The sequence below is a fragment of the Triturus cristatus genome, chromosome 1_1 (genome assembly GCF_964204655.1).
Source record: "Triturus cristatus chromosome 1_1, aTriCri1.1, whole genome shotgun sequence".
Taxonomy (NCBI): domain Eukaryota; kingdom Metazoa; phylum Chordata; class Amphibia; order Caudata; family Salamandridae; genus Triturus; species Triturus cristatus.
This window is the reverse complement of record NC_140579.1, coordinates 41,697,725-41,716,809: the sequence shown is the minus strand read 5'-3', so window position 1 is coordinate 41,716,809 and position 19,085 is coordinate 41,697,725. Positions and strand designations below refer to the sequence as shown.

Here is a 19,085-nt window from a genome sequence, read left to right as displayed (position 1 = left end):
CTCCATAAGTGGACCGACTTGCCGGAAACCCTCAACCACAAGCCGGCCTGCCATTCAGGTTTGTCCAACTGAAAAGCTCCAGAGGTCCGACTTCCAGAGTTTGCCCGGGAGCTGGTCGAAACGCAAGCCGGTGAACTCTCACCGAATCTGGCTTGGTGAAGAGCATCAAGATACCCCAGGAGAAAATGCTCTGTAAAAGTTTTTAAGTCCGAAACTAGGAAATGTGACCTGGACCAACTGCCAGAGACAAGCCGCCCACCTTTAATCACGAGCCGGCTTGGATCCTTGGTTTGTTTTGCTCGAAAGCTCCAGAGGTCTGACTTCCATAGGTTTGACCGGGAGCTCATCGTAAGGCAATCCCGCGAACCCTCACTGAATCCGTGCTGCCAGAACGCTTTGAGGGACCCCGGGAAGAAAAGCTCCAGAAAGGTTTCTATGTCAGAAGGTAAACATTTTGACTGAGACCTACTACGAGGGGTAGCCAGACAGGGCTCCATCTTGGTCACCTGAAATTTAGATTTTATCCCAGTCTAGCGCGACCAGATGTCCCAATAGGTGCAATAGGTTTCTATGTGCTATATAGTGCTCAATCTTTTAAAAAATCCTATCTCTGGTTCTCTACATTGTGTGACAAGGTGGGGTCATCGGCAGTGGGTTACCCCAATGATATGGACTGGTGGACTGCAACATCCCCCTTCCCCACTCTTGTCTCTCTCCAACAGGACGAGTGGAGTTCACCGTCCCTTCCACTGCTGGACACCTCAGAAGAATACGGAGAGGGCTCCTTTAATTGGGGATTCTCTCACAACGAAACTCCACGCCCGGATGACATCACCATGTTCAGCGCGATAAGGAGAGGCGATACCAGGAAGTCGGTGTGTGCTAACACCGGAGAGGAGAAAGGCGTTGGTGAGCTGAGAGTTGTGTACTACGGAGGTAAAGCAGCGTCCGAAGTGAGACCAGACAATGCGGCTGTATCATCAGGAGCCCAGGGAGTGCCAGGAGGCCAACGGCACCGTGAGTCGCCCAGCCACGCTCCAGGAGGAGCGTGGCTTTCTAAGGTACGGGAGCGATTCACAGGCTGGATTGGGAGGAGGGATAGGTTTACGGTATCCTAGCCGGGTCCCTCTCTATACTGCCCACCTTCACCCTACCCTGAGCACCATCACTTTCATGTAGACGTGTTTCACGGTGTGCCGTGTCCCTTCACTCCCCACCCCATGACTTTGTTCTCAACCATACCCTTAAACCCGTTCTCCTCCTCTTTTTTCTCCAAACACGGGGTCCCCTGGAAGCCGACGACCTCGACGTCGGGAAGAAGACCAGACAGTGCCCCGAAGAGGACAGACCTCAACCCCTAAGAAAGAACAATCCCCTCTCTCCCTAATCGGACTAGCTTCAAGAAGGAGGCGTGTATTAGGAACAATAAAAGCCTCACTACCACGACTTGGTTTCCCTCCCGTTCTTACCCCCCCACTACATTGGATTCTTTTAGTTTTGTTGTTATTTTAAAGATAAAAAGTCCTATTTTTTCAAATTGGTGTTTTTTTTGTGTTGTCTTAATTATTTACTCAATTAGGGTTTTTAAATGCTTATACCTGTCTCTGAAATTAAGCCTTCTGATCTGTGACTGGGGTTGAGTGTCTGAAAAGTTTCAGCGCTCCGTCCATCGTCTCCTTATGTTTGCTCTGAAGTTAAGCCTGCATGCTCACAGCCCAACTACCAAGGGTTGAGCTTGGGAATAATTTTCTGTGACCTATTCTGAGCCCTAGACTGTGTTAGTGGCCTTATTGTCAGTGGCAGACACATATTTGCGACAACTAATAACCCTCTTTCCAACAGTTAGTGAGGTTTAGATTTTCCATGTAAATAATTTATATATAATTTTGTTATATCAGCTCTATTCAATGTTGGAGTTTTATTTAATGTTTTGACTGATATAATAAAATATTATGTTTATTATTTATATCAATAATGATTTGTCAAGTTGTTTAAGATTTTGTTATCATCTTTTTAGGGACTTTTGTAGGTTATTTTGTATTTCTTAATATGCTTTTGGCTAATATTTCTAAGTAATCTACGCATTGGTGTTTATAAAGAGTTTAAATTGTGGCATGTCGCACATACTTTTGGTAAATTTAGGTGCAATTTGGGTTACCGATTTGTCCATTTTTGGCAACTTTGCTCTTCTTGTAATGCATCTATAATTGTATAGGTTGGGTTTAGCCTAGTATGGATTGGAAGGCATTGTGCCATACTTCCACTGCGTTGTTTGTTTTAGCTTCCCGTGCCAAGGAAAAGGCTTTCTATTAGTACATTGTAGTGGTTAGCTACCTCAGACAGGGACATAGCTGCTGCTATAATGTTTTTATTTCACAGGCAAATTGACTTTTTATAGCATATTCCATACTTATTGAAGATTGTTTAAGGTGTGTCCATATGATTTTATTAAAATGGCAGTTACAGCCTTGTATGGATGTGTGAGGGTGCACTTTAAAAAAAAAATCTTTTTATTAACAAAAAGAGAAACCTCATCGTACAGAGACAATATCATGAGAGCATCAGTTGTCATATACAGAAAATCATGGCCAACACATTCTCGGGTGGGGCCGGCCCCCTTGTAGCCCCCCATTGTGTCGTTAAACCACCTTCCCTAGTCCTCTGTAGCGTCGCCATGGCTTCCACACCCTTTCCCATTTCTTGATACACCTCCTGCTCTTATACAGTTTCCTCCATCCTCTGGCACCAATCAAGGTCTCGCTTCCAGTCTTCAATCGTGAGGGGCTCTGGGGCCCCCCGTTTTTGGCAATGTTGTGCTTTGCCACCCCCGCCGCTAAAGCCAGCCATATGACCACATATCTACACCAGTCCGTCTCTCCTTGAATCATTAAAAGAAGCCATTTCGGGTCTAGCGGTACAGGCTCGCCCACCACCTCCGACATAACCTCCGTGGCTTTCCTCCAGAACACGCGTACCTCAGGACACTCCCACAGTATGTGTATAAAGGTACCCCACACCCTCTAATGCACTGCGCTGACTGGATACGGCCCCAGGAAAACAGGTGAGTGCGAGGATAGTAGACCCGATGTAACACTTTTAGCTGTACCAATCTGAATCTGACACGCATAGCCACTTCCTTTGGGCTCTGGTGTGCCTCCTGCCAGTCCTCGTCATCCAGAACCCCAAGGTCTCCAACCCAAGCCTCTCTAAGAGATATCAAGGGATCCGGAAGATTATTGATCAGTTTGTGGTATATCGTGGAGGTAGGCACCCCCTGTATGGGGTCCAGCAGTCGCCGGTCTTCAAGCGGAGAGTATTCTGGAATGGAGACCCCCTGTTGGATGTGAGTGCGCAGAACATGTAGGAGCCGCAGGTGCGTGTAGCACTGCGAGTCATGCATGTCATATTCTTTCTGCAGATATTCAAACGAGTGAGGGACCTTCCCTCTCCACACGTCTCCGAGGTATTCGATGCCAATGAGGCACCAGCCCTTAAGGCCCGACAGCGTAGCCACTTCCTTTAGAGGATCACCTGCCCAAAGCGGAGTCCTACCTTTCAGCCTCCCTGTCCAACCCAGGAGTTTATTGGCGTCTTTCCAACACTGAACAACCACCTTAGTATGCTCAGGCCAGTCCGGGCGCATCTGCCGGGAGTATAGAAGGGATTCACAGTTGCCCTGTGACATCGACGCCCTATCCACCCTGTTGGCCGGCTCCTCCATTCCTACATGGACCCAATCATTGATCACCTGCATTTGGGAGGCCCAATAGTACAGCCTGACATCTGGTACTGCGATCCCCCCCATCGAATACTCCCCTATGCAGCTTATGTAAGGCAATTCCTTGGCGCGCCCCCCCTGCCCACAGCAGGGACCGTACTTACTGTGCTATGCGCTTGAAAGTCATTTGTGGTATCTGAAAGGGGGTGTTTTGCATTACATAGAGGAGTCACCGTAGCGTCAACATCTTGTAGAGGGCCGCCTGTCCCATAAGCGAGAGTGGTAGCGTGCGCCAGTGACTAACATCGGCTGTTAAATGACTCATCTGAGGCCCCAGGTTCCTCGCCAAAAAGACTTTCTGATCTCTGGTGATGTATATCCCCAGGTATGTAAAACCATCCACCACCACTGGGGCCTCGCAACTCTGTGGAACCCTGAGGGGGGCGGGGGGGGCCCAAGAGAGGAAAGATCACCGACTTTGACCAGTTTATATTGTATCCTGAATAGCTACCAAACAACTTGAAGATGTGGAGGACCCGTGCTACAGAGTAATACGGCCGTGCCAAGTATAGTACAATGTCGTCTGCGTATAAGGAGATACGCTCCTCCCAGTCATTTGGCACACGCAGTCCCCAGATTTCGGGATCCCTCCTGACCCAGTGAGCCAGTGGCTCCAACGCCATGGCAAATAGAAGCAGGGAAAGAGGGCACCCCTGCCGCGTACCCCTCCGAAGCTGAAAAGACCGAGACCGGGTAACGTTCACCCTCACTCGCGCCATCGGCCCCTCGTATAGGAGTCTGACCCAGCTACAAAAGGAGGGGCCAAAGCCCAGACTCTGGTGGACCATGAAGAGGTACGGCCATTCGATACTGTCAAAGGCCATTGAGGCGTCTAAAGACATCAATGCCGCCTGCTGATATAAGTCACCCTCGGTCATGTGCAGGACTCCATAAAGCGTACGCAGGTTATGTCTAGTACTTCTACCCGGCATAAACCCTGATTGGTCTACATGCACTAGGTCTTTAATAACCGATAGCACCGTGTCTGCCAGTACCTTTGCCAGAACCTTGCCTCCACGTTGATGAGGGAAATAGGTCTATAAGAGCTGCACTGATCTGCCGGCTTACCCTCTTTGTGGATCGCTACGATCGTGGCTGCCATTTGATGTGGCGGGAGGTAGGGTACACTTTTAAAATGGTTTCAATCATGGCTTGCTCAAAGTCTATGATTATTTTTTGTGAATGATAGTTATTTGTTTTATGTGGTTTACGAGCTCGTAGTAAGGGCTACTTTGTTTATTTGGTAGACATTTAGTAGACATTTTCAAGGTCCCATCATTCATCCAACTTTGACAGTGACTTAGTTTTAGAAAGTTATCTGCTGTAAAATATATTACGATTTGTTTATCATTTCATAAGTTGTCATATAAAGGGAAGGGTACCTCATCATGTGTTAAGGCAGTGTTTGTTGCTATTGAAGTATCTATTTGATTTCATTTGTGTGCCTTTTATATTGTTTATTTAATTGTCCGGTTTTATTGGCTTCATTTTTTAATAGTTTGATTTTATTTCATCTTGCATGGAATGGCTGGAGTTCTAGCCAAATTAAAAAGATCGGGGTTTGTGGATTTTCTAATGCTGATGTCATATATCTACTCAAACCATCTATTGGTTTGAGTGGGAATAGTAAAATGTGTCAGGATACAAATTTCATGAGGTGTAATCTGAATAAACAGTGTACGTGTGTAGAATAGCACACCCTTGAGTGGATACCTTGCACACCTTCCAGCTCTGTGTTCTTGCGCGGCTAGAAAGGTGTTGGAAACACAGAGACTTGTGCAAACTGTACCCTGATCATTAGACCCATAAGTTTTGAAAGGTCATCAGTTCCTATAGCAAGTGCCTTCCATACAGGGACTGCATGCAGACCCTCCAGATATCATTTTGTTTGAAAAGTTTATCCGATGCTTCTTTCTTAACCCTTTGTTTATCAAGCCATCTTAAGTTAAGTTCAGATGGGGTTATCACTGTTATACTGTTGCTCCATTACAGTCTTTTACCATTTACTGTTAGTATTTAGTAGGTGATATTTTTGGAGCTATTATTTCTGATGTAGGAGTAGTCTTGAATGATGAGAAAATTTGAAAGTTTTCCACAGTGGGAGACAAACCTGCTACTAGTACTTCAGGTGCATTGTTTTTAATTATTGGCTATTAGGTCTATGGTCTAGCAAGACAGACTGGCTTTAGATATTTTGTTGTCTGAGAAAAGTAACTGTTTGCAACATGCTGAAAGTGAAGCAGTGTTGAACTTATATCCCAGATGAGAGCAAAGAGACAATTTATTTTAAAAAATTGGGATGTGAAACCTGAATTGGAAGATTTAGAAACAGAAAGAGCCTTATTGCAATCAAACACTGTTGTGGTCTCGGGACCGCCTAGCCTTCAGTCGGCAGTCCAGACACCGCTATTACAATGCGACCGCACATGGTGTGGTTGCATACTCCCTTTTCTCTATGGGAGCCTGTGCTGCAGCTGTAAACCGTCCCTAGAGCAAGCTACCATAGAGAAATGGGAGTTTCTGTTAATCCCTGCACCCTGTGGCAGGCACCATAAGGTGCCTGCCACAGGGTGCAAGGATTAACAGAGAGGGCACAATAGATGCCCCCTCTGCCCCCAACCGGAGGCCACAGGGAGACGGGGGCCCTGCTAGCGGCCCCCAAAGTTGCTTTCTGACAGGCGTTCCATGTCGGAAAGCCCGACATGGAAAGCCTGTTGGAAACCGACATCATAATCTCGACGGTGGAAACGCCATCCATATGGACTACGGTGGGGCCTCCGACTGGCTGCCAGGCTCCTTGAGCCCATCGGAATGACTGACCTGTTTCACTTTCGACAGCCTTCATTGTAATGCGGCAGATGGAAGTGAAACCTACGAGGTGACTAAAAAATCTTTCTTTGTCCCATCGTAATGAGGCCAAAGTGTTCCAGGGACCCTGGGAAGAGGGGTCTTGGCTATAATTAGTTGGAAGCATTGGTAGTGGATTTTTAGGTGCAGTTGTAAGGCCTATTTAAGTGTTGACATTGGCTTAGCTTGCTTATTTGTTGTGTAAAAGGAATTCAGATGCCTGAGAACAAGAACAGGAAGGGCAGATAGAAGAAACAAAGGAAGGAAGAAGTAGAAATGGAGGAGAGATTAAGGAGGAGATGAAGGAGTTGCAAAACTCTTGACACAAGGTTCTGAACTCAGCTGAGCTGAAGTTTTATTTGTGTATTTTGTGATAGCTGTTATCCATCAAACAGGAAATTGGAAGAGCTAAATTTTATATTTGCGTAATTAATGCATTTAGTGGGAAATTTGTGCACATTAATTATCTAAATAGTAATAGGTGACTGCACTTAGCAACTATGAGCGGCACCTGAGCTATGCTACTTAAGTTAGTTATATTTTTAATTTCCATTTTAAAATGTCACATGCCTAGTATGGCTGGAGGCGTGTTACTTCATATTGCTTGTTTTGCATGATCATGTTTTTCTCGACTGCAGATGCAGTCTCAAACTGCCTTTGCTATCTAGTGAATAGCTTATTGTTATGTATTAGACAACTGATAGTGAGATTCTCACTGAAAGAAGAAGACTTAGTGCCAAGATGGGAGAGCGACTCGTGGGAAGAGCCGGTTGTACCCAACAGATTGTCCATCCCAAGGACATTGGAGTGTGTAGGCCTTTGTGCTGTCCTGAGACAATTCACCTACTCCCAGGATAAGATGAAATCTTAATGTTCTAAAGTGTGGGAATGGGCACGAATGCTGTTAAAGTATTGAAATTGTTAAGTCCTCCTTTGACTAGTGGGGAGATGCTGAAGGAGATGTTTGCTGACTTCGAGCTGAGAAGTCCTTTCTTGTCTCTGTTGATCTCCTCTGCTCGAGTGTAAAGGATTGGAGTCTGAGCATTCACATTCTCTCATCAGAGGGCTTCATTTGGTTTCTGAACCTGACACCTTACTTTATTCGCCTAACTGTACCTCCTTTCCTGACCTTTACCTGTTTAGTTTAGAACACGGAATTTCCTTTATGGAACACACTTTTTGCATATTTTGTATTCTTGACTTCGTAATTGTCAATGTTCTTTTTTCCTGGATGCCGAAACATCAGCATTTGAGCAATTTAACTTTGTAACAATAATGCTTAAATGCTGAATGCTTAAAGGTTAATTTGACTAAATTTGGTTAAGAAATCCTTTGAATTTATCAAAACTTTCCAGGCTGTTTCCTGTGAAGCCCAATTGGTTTTCTCTGTCTATGGAAATGCAATTGAAACCTTAATTGAAACCTTATTGATTATAGAACATGAACATGTCTTCTTATCTTATTTTGATGCAGGGAATATCTGCCGACTCTATATAGTTTTGTTTTTAAAACTCTCATATTTAATCTTTTGTAATCTGTTCATTTTATTGTATAAGGCCTATTGACATGTTTTTTTCTGTATTTCTCCTAGATTGGGAAACGCCCAGGCGCTTTGCAGGTAACTACAAACAATCCTTTCTAAATCATCCATTATATAGGGACTCAGCTGTTGTCTCATTTGCATAATGACTGTAAGAGACACAGCTGCTTCATTTTCACCTATGTGGGGTACAGTATGCTCCCTCACAAAGGCTATGCTTGGCCATTTCCTCACTGTCCTTGCAAACTCTCCTTATCAGGGATATGAATTCTCATTTATAAGGGGCATGACAAACACTGTTATGTGGGCACAACATACGGTATGATGCTTTGATGAATCCAAAACACAGTTCGCTACCATCATCTCGCTCACACCACAGACCAAGAGCAAGGATGAAAGACTTGATATTTTTCTCAATAAATCCCTACCTTTGTCCCAACATCCAATCAGTGGCATATCTTGGCCAGTAAAATTGGGGGTGGTGGTGTAAGCTTCATATTTTGAAACAATCACACTGGCATATAATGATAACATATATTTATTATAAGACATGGAGGGTGCATGAGATGGACTTAAGGGGCAGCCGAAAGGGAGAGGAATGCAGATTGGTAGTGGTACTAAGTGAGAAAAAAAGGGTATTTTGTAAAATAATCAACATTTCTGAAGACTTTCAAAACAGAGGGGGAGAGTGTGTGCATTTCTATCTGTGTGTATGTAAAATGTCTTGAGGAAATCCAACAGATGCCTCACCATACACAACTGAAAGCACCTGTACAGAACTATTTGATAGAAAATACATTCATAACACCCCACCCAAAACTACGTCCCTTCAGCCAATAATGTTACGATTCCATCGTTCTGCCTCTTGGAGACACTGTACATGGACCAACTGCAGCCTGGAAGTCACCACTAAAACTCATACAAAGTCCCTGTATAACGTCTTTCGGCTTCCTAATTCAATTTTAGGCACATTGGAAAACCCATAGTTGCTTCCTTGGATGTCAGGTTCTATAATGCACTACCAAGTATTGAATAAGAACTGGCATCTACTGTGCATTACTTTCTTTTTTTTAATTTACCATCTACTGTACATTACTTTCTTTTTTTAATTAAAATTTCTTTATTAGTTTATATATGCAGAATACAGATAGAAAATAACCAGGAGTAATTATATACATCTGAAATCTCATGATGACATACAGTACATAATGGTAAATCAAGGAACCAGAACAGTTATCAGTACCGGCGGTGGTTGTTACCATTCCTGCAGCCTGTGTAACTGCTACCGTGGGTTGAGATCTGACATCCTCCGTGGGATAGACCTAAAAGGGACCATGTGAACTGACTGAGATCTTTATTCAGAAAAGTTCCAAGCCACTGCAAAACGATCAAATTCACACCAGTCTCATGTAATCTCTTGTCATGTAATCTCTTTATTTGCTGGCTATGAGAGACCGTGTCAAAAGCTGCAGACAGATCAAAAAGGATCCCCGGATCAACCTCCGATCTCATACTGTCTAAGTGGACTCAGTATTATATCTGCCTTAAAAGCTTGTTTGTGTCGAGTCCAGTAGGTTATTATTTTACAAGAAATTTATTAGCTGCGCATTAACTAGCCTTTCAAATACCTTCGACATATATGGTAAAAAAGAGATTGGACGATAGTTAGAAAGGGTGGAAACATCCATCCCTGCTTTCTTCACCAAAGGTTGAGTCAGGGCCTGCTTCCAACTAGCAGGATATTCTGCATTGTTCAAGTATAGATTACAAATCTGGGTAAGCAAAAGAGTTAGTATAGAAGCCAAACGAGAAAAGATGATATTGGGACATGGATCAAAGAGCGATCCAGATTTCACCTCTTCTGTGACCTGTTCAGCCTGTTCTGAATTAAGTCGCAAAGTTGCCTAAATTGGCCACAGCTCTTTCATGAGTTCCAAATTGCTCATATGAGATCTTATCTAAAGGAGGTTGGAACTCAAATGTCCAATAAATCTTCTCCATTGTATCATTAAAAAAAAATTGAGCCACCCCTTCACATCGCTCAGCCAAGGAGTTGATTGTCTGATTTAGACTTATAGGGTTGGCTAATTCCCTTACAATTTTAAATAGTTCTTTCAGGGAACCACTATTTTCCTCCAGTCTTTTTACAAAGTAATATTTTTTATGCTTTCTGAGCAGATTATGACAAGCTTCAGTACAGATCTATAAGCCAATCAATCTTCAGAGTGCTTTGAGCATGGCCATAGGTACTCTAGTGCTTTGCAGTTCCTCTTTTCCAACCTAAGCTCGTTAGAATACCAGTTCTCTAATGGGGATGAGCTAGATTAGTTGCCTGACTTCCAAGGGGCACATCCATCAAATGCCTTAATCATGGCTGAGTCAAAATCCTCCAAGTATGTTTCAAGAGGAGTGCAATTTCCCAGCTCTGAGGGACAGAAATGACTTGTAAAATACTCAGAATTAGCTTTCCTCCAGGCTCTCTTCGGGACTGGAGTGGAAGCAGGGGTTATTGGCCTGGCCATAGGCAGCATACATTTTGGACACTTTGGGACCTTCACAGGAACTTCAGGAAGAAGTTCCAGAAGTTTGAAGAACTTTGGAGCAAGTTTGGAAAAAAGCTCCATAAGTGGACCGACTTGCCGGAAACCCTCAACCACAAGCCGGCCTGCCATTCAGGTTTGTCCAACTGAAAAGCTCCAGAGGTCCGACTTCCAGAGTTTGCCCGGGAGCTGGTCGAAACGCAAGCCGGTGAACTCTCACCGAATCTGGCTTGGTGAAGAGCATCAAGATACCCCAGGAGAAAATGCTCTGTAAAAGTTTTTAAGTCCGAAACTAGGAAATGTGACCTGGACCAACTGCCAGAGACAAGCCGCCCACCTTTAATCACGAGCCGGCTTGGATCCTTGGTTTGTTTTGCTCGAAAGCTCCAGAGGTCTGACTTCCATAGGTTTGACCGGGAGCTCATCGTAAGGCAATCCCGCGAACCCTCACTGAATCCGTGCTGCCAGAACGCTTTGAGGGACCCCGGGAAGAAAAGCTCCAGAAAGGTTTCTATGTCAGAAGGTAAACATTTTGACTGAGACCTACTACGAGGGGTAGCCAGACAGGGCTCCATCTTGGTCACCTGAAATTTAGATTTTATCCCAGTCTAGCGCGACCAGATGTCCCAATAGGTGCAATAGGTTTCTATGTGCTATATAGTGCTCAATCTTTTAAAAAATCCTATCTCTGCTTCTCTACATTGTGTGACAAGGTGGGGTCATCGGCAGTGGGTTACCCCAATGATATGGACTGGTGGACTGCAACATCCCCCTTCCCCACTCTTGTCTCTCTCCAACAGGACGAGTGGAGTTCACCGTCCCTTCCACTGCTGGACACCTCAGAAGAATACGGAGAGGGCTCCTTTAATTGGGGATTCTCTCACAACGAAACTCCACGCCCGGATGACATCACCATGTTCAGCGCGATAAGGAGAGGCGATACCAGGAAGTCGGTGTGTGCTAACACCGGAGAGGAGAAAGGCGTTGGTGAGCTGAGAGTTGTGTACTACGGAGGTAAAGCAGCGTCCGAAGTGAGACCAGACAATGCGGCTGTATCATCAGGAGCCCAGGGAGTGCCAGGAGGCCAACGGCACCGTGAGTCGCCCAGCCACGCTCCAGGAGGAGCGTGGCTTTCTAAGGTACGGGAGCGATTCACAGGCTGGATTGGGAGGAGGGATAGGTTTACGGTATCCTAGCCGGGTCCCTCTCTATACTGCCCACCTTCACCCTACCCTGAGCACCATCACTTTCATGTAGACGTGTTTCACGGTGTGCCGTGTCCCTTCACTCCCCACCCCATGACTTTGTTCTCAACCATACCCTTAAACCCGTTCTCCTCCTCTTTTTTCTCCAAACACGGGGTCCCCTGGAAGCCGACGACCTCGACGTCGGGAAGAAGACCAGACAGTGCCCCGAAGAGGACAGACCTCAACCCCTAAGAAAGAACAATCCCCTCTCTCCCTAATCGGACTAGCTTCGAGAAGGAGGCGTGTATTAGGAACAATAAAAGCCTCACTACCACGACTTGGTTTCCCTCCCGTTCTTACCCCCCCACTACATTGGATTCTTTTAGTTTTGTTGTTATTTTAAAGATAAAAAGTCCTATTTTTTCAAATTGGTGTTTTTTTTGTGTTGTCTTAATTATTTACTCAATTAGGGTTTTTAAATGCTTATACCTGTCTCTGAAATTAAGCCTTCTGATCTGTGACTGGGGTTGAGTGTCTGAAAAGTTTCAGTGCTCCGTCCATCGTCTCCTTATGTTTGCTCTGAAGTTAAGCCTGCATGCTCACAGCCCAACTACCAAGGGTTGAGCTAGTCCTCTGTAGCGTCGCCATGGCTTCCACACCCTTTCCCATTTCTTGATACACCTCCTGCTCTTATACAGTTTCCTCCATCCTCTGGCACCAATCAAGGTCTCGCTTCCAGTCTTCAATCGTGAGGGGCTCTGGGGCCCCCCGTTTTTGGCAATGTTGTGCTTTGCCACCCCCGCCGCTAAAGCCAGCCATATGACCACATATCTACACCAGTCCGTCTCTCCTTGAATCATTAAAAGAAGCCATTTCGGGTCTAGCGGTACAGGCTCGCCCACCACCTCCGACATAACCTCCGTGGCTTTCCTCCAGAACACGCGTACCTCAGGACACTCCCACAGTATGTGTATAAAGGTACCCCACACCCTCTAATGCACTGCGCTGACTGGATACGGCCCCAGGAAAACAGGTGAGTGCGAGGATAGTAGACCCGATGTAACACTTTTAGCTGTACCAATCTGAATCTGACACGCATAGCCACTTCCTTTGGGCTCTGGTGTGCCTCCTGCCAGTCCTCGTCATCCAGAACCCCAAGGTCTCCAACCCAAGCCTCTCTAAGAGATATCAAGGGATCCGGAAGATTATTGATCAGTTTGTGGTATATCGTGGAGGTAGGCACCCCCTGTATGGGGTCCAGCAGTAGCCGGTCTTCAAGCGGAGAGTATTCTGGAATGGAGACCCCCTGTTGGATGTGAGTGCGCAGAACATGTAGGAGCCGCAGGTGCGTGTAGCACTGCGAGTCATGCATGTCATATTCTTTCTGCAGATATTCAAACGAGTGAGGGACCTTCCCTCTCCACACGTCTCCGAGGTATTCGATGCCAATGAGGCACCAGCCCTTAAGGCCCGACAGCGTAGCCACTTCCTTTAGAGGATCACCTGCCCAAAGCGGAGTCCTACCTTTCAGCCTCCCTGTCCAACCCAGGAGTTTATTGGCGTCTTTCCAACACTGAACAACCACCTTAGTATGCTCAGGCCAGTCCGGGCGCATCTGCCGGGAGTATAGAAGGGATTCACAGTTGCCCTGTGACATCGACGCCCTATCCACCCTGTTGGCCGGCTCCTCCATTCCTACATGGACCCAATCATTGATCACCTGCATTTGGGAGGCCCAATAGTACAGCCTGACATCTGGTACTGCGATCCCCCCCATCGAATACTCCCCTATGCAGCTTATGTAAGGCAATTCCTTGGCGCGCCCCCCCTGCCCACAGCAGGGACCGTACTTACTGTGCTATGCGCTTGAAAGTCATTTGTGGTATCTGAAAGGGGGTGTTTTGCATTACATAGAGGAGTCACCGTAGCGTCAACATCTTGTAGAGGGCCGCCTGTCCCATAAGCGAGAGTGGTAGCGTGCGCCAGTGACTAACATCGGCTGTTAAATGACTCATCTGAGGCCCCAGGTTCCTCGCCAAAAAGACTTTCTGATCTCTGGTGATGTATATCCCCAGGTATGTAAAACCATCCACCACCACTGGGGCCTCGCAACTCTGTGGAACCCTGAGGGGGGCGGGGGGGGCCCAAGAGAGGAAAGATCACCGACTTTGACCAGTTTATATTGTATCCTGAATAGCTACCAAACAACTTGAAGATGTGGAGGACCCGTGCTACAGAGTAATACGGCCGTGCCAAGTATAGTACAATGTCGTCTGCGTATAAGGAGATACGCTCCTCCCAGTCATTTGGCACACGCAGTCCCCAGATTTCGGGATCCCTCCTGACCCAGTGAGCCAGTGGCTCCAACGCCATGGCAAATAGAAGCAGGGAAAGAGGGCACCCCTGCCGCGTACCCCTCCGAAGCTGAAAAGACCGAGACCGGGTAACGTTCACCCTCACTCGCGCCATCGGCCCCTCGTATAGGAGTCTGACCCAGCTACAAAAGGAGGGGCCAAAGCCCAGACTCTGGTGGACCATGAAGAGGTACGGCCATTCGATACTGTCAAAGGCCATTGAGGCGTCTAAAGACATCAATGCCGCCTGCTGATATAAGTCACCCTCGGTCATGTGCAGGACTCCATAAAGCGTACGCAGGTTATGTCTAGTACTTCTACCCGGCATAAACCCTGATTGGTCTACATGCACTAGGTCTTTAATAACCGATAGCACCGTGTCTGCCAGTACCTTTGCCAGAACCTTGCCTCCACGTTGATGAGGGAAATAGGTCTATAAGAGCTGCACTGATCTGCCGGCTTACCCTCTTTGTGGATCGCTACGATCGTGGCTGCCATTTGATGTGGCGGGAGGTAGGGTACACTTTTAAAATGGTTTCAATCATGGCTTGCTCAAAGTCTATGATTATTTTTTGTGAATGATAGTTATTTGTTTTATGTGGTTTACGAGCTCGTAGTAAGGGCTACTTTGTTTATTTGGTAGACATTTAGTAGACATTTTCAAGGTCCCATCATTCATCCAACTTTGACAGTGACTTAGTTTTAGAAAGTTATCTGCTGTAAAATATATTACGATTTGTTTATCATTTCATAAGTTGTCATATAAAGGGAAGGGTACCTCATCATGTGTTAAGGCAGTGTTTGTTGCTATTGAAGTATCTATTTGATTTCATTTGTGTGCCTTTTATATTGTTTATTTAATTGTCCGGTTTTATTGGCTTCATTTTTTAATAGTTTGATTTTATTTCATCTTGCATGGAATGGCTGGAGTTCTAGCCAAATTAAAAAGATCGGGGTTTGTGGATTTTCTAATGCTGATGTCATATATCTACTCAAACCATCTATTGGTTTGAGTGGGAATAGTAAAATGTGTCAGGATACAAATTTCATGAGGTGTAATCTGAATAAACAGTGTACGTGTGTAGAATAGCACACCCTTGAGTGGATACCTTGCACACCTTCCAGCTCTGTGTTCTTGCGCGGCTAGAAAGGTGTTGGAAACACAGAGACTTGTGCAAACTGTACCCTGATCATTAGACCCATAAGTTTTGAAAGGTCATCAGTTCCTATAGCAAGTGCCTTCCATACAGGGACTGCATGCAGACCCTCCAGATATCATTTTGTTTGAAAAGTTTATCCGATGCTTCTTTCTTAACCCTTTGTTTATCAAGCCATCTTAAGTTAAGTTCAGATGGGGTTATCACTGTTATACTGTTGCTCCATTACAGTCTTTTACCATTTACTGTTAGTATTTAGTAGGTGATATTTTTGGAGCTATTATTTCTGATGTAGGAGTAGTCTTGAATGATGAGAAAATTTGAAAGTTTTCCACAGTGGGAGACAAACCTGCTACTAGTACTTCAGGTGCATTGTTTTTAATTATTGGCTATTAGGTCTATGGTCTAGCAAGACAGACTGGCTTTAGATATTTTGTTGTCTGAGAAAAGTAACTGTTTGCAACATGCTGAAAGTGAAGCAGTGTTGAACTTATATCCCAGATGAGAGCAAAGAGACAATTTATTTTAAAAAATTGGGATGTGAAACCTGAATTGGAAGATTTAGAAACAGAAAGAGCCTTATTGCAATCAAACACTGTTGTGGTCTCGGGACCGCCTAGCCTTCAGTCGGCAGTCCAGACACCGCTATTACAATGCGACCGCACATGGTGTGGTTGCATACTCCCTTTTCTCTATGGGAGCCTGTGCTGCAGCTGTAAACCGTCCCTAGAGCAAGCTACCATAGAGAAATGGGAGTTTCTGTTAATCCCTGCACCCTGTGGCAGGCACCATAAGGTGCCTGCCACAGGGTGCAAGGATTAACAGAGAGGGCACAATAGATGCCCCCTCTGCCCCCAACCGGAGGCCACAGGGAGAAGGGGGCCCTGCTAGCGGCCCCCAAAGTTGCTTTCTGACAGGCGTTCCATGTCGGAAAGCCCGACATGGAAAGCCTGTTGGAAACCGACATCATAATCTCGACGGTGGAAACGCCATCCATATGGACTACGGTGGGGCCTCCGACTGGCTGCCAGGCTCCTTGAGCCCATCGGAATGACTGACCTGTTTCACTTTCGACAGCCTTCATTGTAATGCGGCAGATGGAAGTGAAACCTACGAGGTGACTAAAAAATCTTTCTTTGTCCCATCGTAATGAGGCCAAAGTGTTCCAGGGACCCTGGGAAGAGGGGTCTTGGCTATAATTAGTTGGAAGCATTGGTAGTGGATTTTTAGGTGCAGTTGTAAGGCCTATTTAAGTGTTGACATTGGCTTAGCTTGCTTATTTGTTGTGTAAAAGGAATTCAGATGCCTGAGAACAAGAACAGGAAGGGCAGATAGAAGAAACAAAGGAAGGAAGAAGTAGAAATGGAGGAGAGATTAAGGAGGAGATGAAGGAGTTGCAAAACTCTTGACACAAGGTTCTGAACTCAGCTGAGCTGAAGTTTTATTTGTGTATTTTGTGATAGCTGTTATCCATCAAACAGGAAATTGGAAGAGCTAAATTTTATATTTGCGTAATTAATGCATTTAGTGGGAAATTTGTGCACATTAATTATCTAAATAGTAGTAGGTGACTGCACTTAGCAACTATGAGCGGCACCTGAGCTATGCTACTTAAGTTAGTTATATTTTTAATTTCCATTTTAAAATGTCACATGCCTAGTATGGCTGGAGGCGTGTTACTTCATATTGCTTGTTTTGCATGATCATGTTTTTCTCGACTGCAGATGCAGTCTCAAACTGCCTTTGCTATCTAGTGAATAGCTTATTGTTATGTATTAGACAACTGATAGTGAGATTCTCACTGAAAGAAGAAGACTTAGTGCCAAGATGGGAGAGCGACTCGTGGGAAGAGCCGGTTGTACCCAACAGATTGTCCATCCCAAGGACATTGGAGTGTGTAGGCCTTTGTGCTGTCCTGAGACAATTCACCTACTCCCAGGATAAGATGAAATCTTAATGTTCTAAAGTGTGGGAATGGGCACGAATGCTGTTAAAGTATTGAAATTGTTAAGTCCTCCTTTGACTAGTGGGGAGATGCTGAAGGAGATGTTTGCTGACTTCGAGCTGAGAAGTCCTTTCTTGTCTCTGTTGATCTCCTCTGCTCGAGTGTAAAGGATTGGAGTCTGAGCATTCACATTCTCTCATCAGAGGGCTTCATTTGGTTTCTGAACCTGACACCTTACTTTATTCGCCTAACTGTACCTCCTTTCCTGACCTTTACCTGTTTAGTTTAGAACACGGAATTTCCTTTATGGAACACACTTTTTGCATATTTTGTATTCTTGACTTCGTAATTGTCAATGTTCTTTTTTCCTGGATGCCGAAACATCAGCATTTGAGCAATTTAACTTTGTAACAATAATGCTTAAATGCTGAATGCTTAAAGGTTAATTTGACTAAATTTGGTTAAGAAATCCTTTGAATTTATCAAAACTTTCCAGGCTGTTTCCTGTGAAGCCCAATTGGTTTTCTCTGTCTATGGAAATGCAATTGAAACCTTAATTGAAACCTTATTGATTATAGAACATGAACATGTCTTCTTATCTTATTTTGATGCAGGGAATATCTGCCGACTCTATATAGTTTTGTTTTTAAAACCCTCATATTTAATCTTTTGTAATCTGTTCATTTTATTGTATAAGGCCTATTGACATGTTTTTTTCTGTATTTCTCCTAGATTGGGAAACGCCCAGGCGCTTTGCAGGTAACTACAAACAATCCTTTCTAAATCATCCATTATATAGGGACTCAGCTGTTGTCTCATTTGCATAATGACTGTAAGAGACACAGCTGCTTCATTTTCACCTATGTGGGGTACAGTATGCTCCCTCACAAAGGCTATGCTTGGCCATTTCCTCACTGTCCTTGCAAACTCTCCTTATCAGGGATATGAATTCTCATTTATAAGGGGCATGACAAACACTGTTATGTGGGCACAACATACGGTATGATGCTTTGATGAATCCAAAACACAGTTCGCTACCATCATCTCGCTCACACCACAGACCAAGAGCAAGGATGAAAGACTTGATATTTTTCTCAATAAATCCCTACCTTTGTCCCAACATCCAATCAGTGGCATATCTTGGCCAGTAAAATTGGGGGTGGTGGTGTAAGCTTCATATTTTGAAACAATCACACTGGCATATAATGATAACATATATTTATTATAAGACATGGAGGGTGCATGAGATGGACTTAAGGGGCAGCCGAAAGGGAGAGGAATGCAGATTGGTAGTGGTACTAAGTGAGAAAAAAAGGGTATTTTGTAAAATAATCAACATTTCTGAAGACTTTCAAAACAGAGGGGGAGAGTGTGTGCATTTCTATCTGTGTGTATGTAAAATGTCTTGAGGAAATCCAACAGATGCCTCACCATACACAACTGAAAGCACCTGTACAGAACTATTTGATAGAAAATACATTCATAACACCCCACCCAAAACTACGTCCCTTCAGCCAATAATGTTACGATTCCATCGTTCTGCCTCTTGGAGACACTGTACATGGACCAACTGCAGCCTGGAAGTCACCACTAAAACTCATACAAAGTCCCTGTATAACGTCTTTCGGCTTCCTAATTCAATTTTAGGCACATTGGAAAACCCATAGTTGCTTCCTTGGATGTCAGGTTCTATAATGCACTACCAAGTATTGAATAAGAACTGGCATCTACTGTGCA

The 19,085-nt window shown here is 44.8% G+C and overlaps 1 protein-coding gene across 1 annotated transcript in view; it reads left to right on the top strand.

The window, feature by feature from the left end:
* LOC146869310 (E3 ubiquitin-protein ligase TRIM39-like) overlaps window positions 1–19,085 on the top strand; it is a 254,307-nt gene that overhangs the window by 182,087 nt on the left and 53,135 nt on the right. The window contains exons 8-9 of the mRNA XM_085647166.1: window positions 8,217–8,243; window positions 18,081–18,107. Coding sequence (XP_085503292.1) covers window positions 8,217–8,243; window positions 18,081–18,107 — 54 coding nt within the window. The remainder of the gene's footprint in view (window positions 1–8,216; window positions 8,244–18,080; window positions 18,108–19,085) is intronic.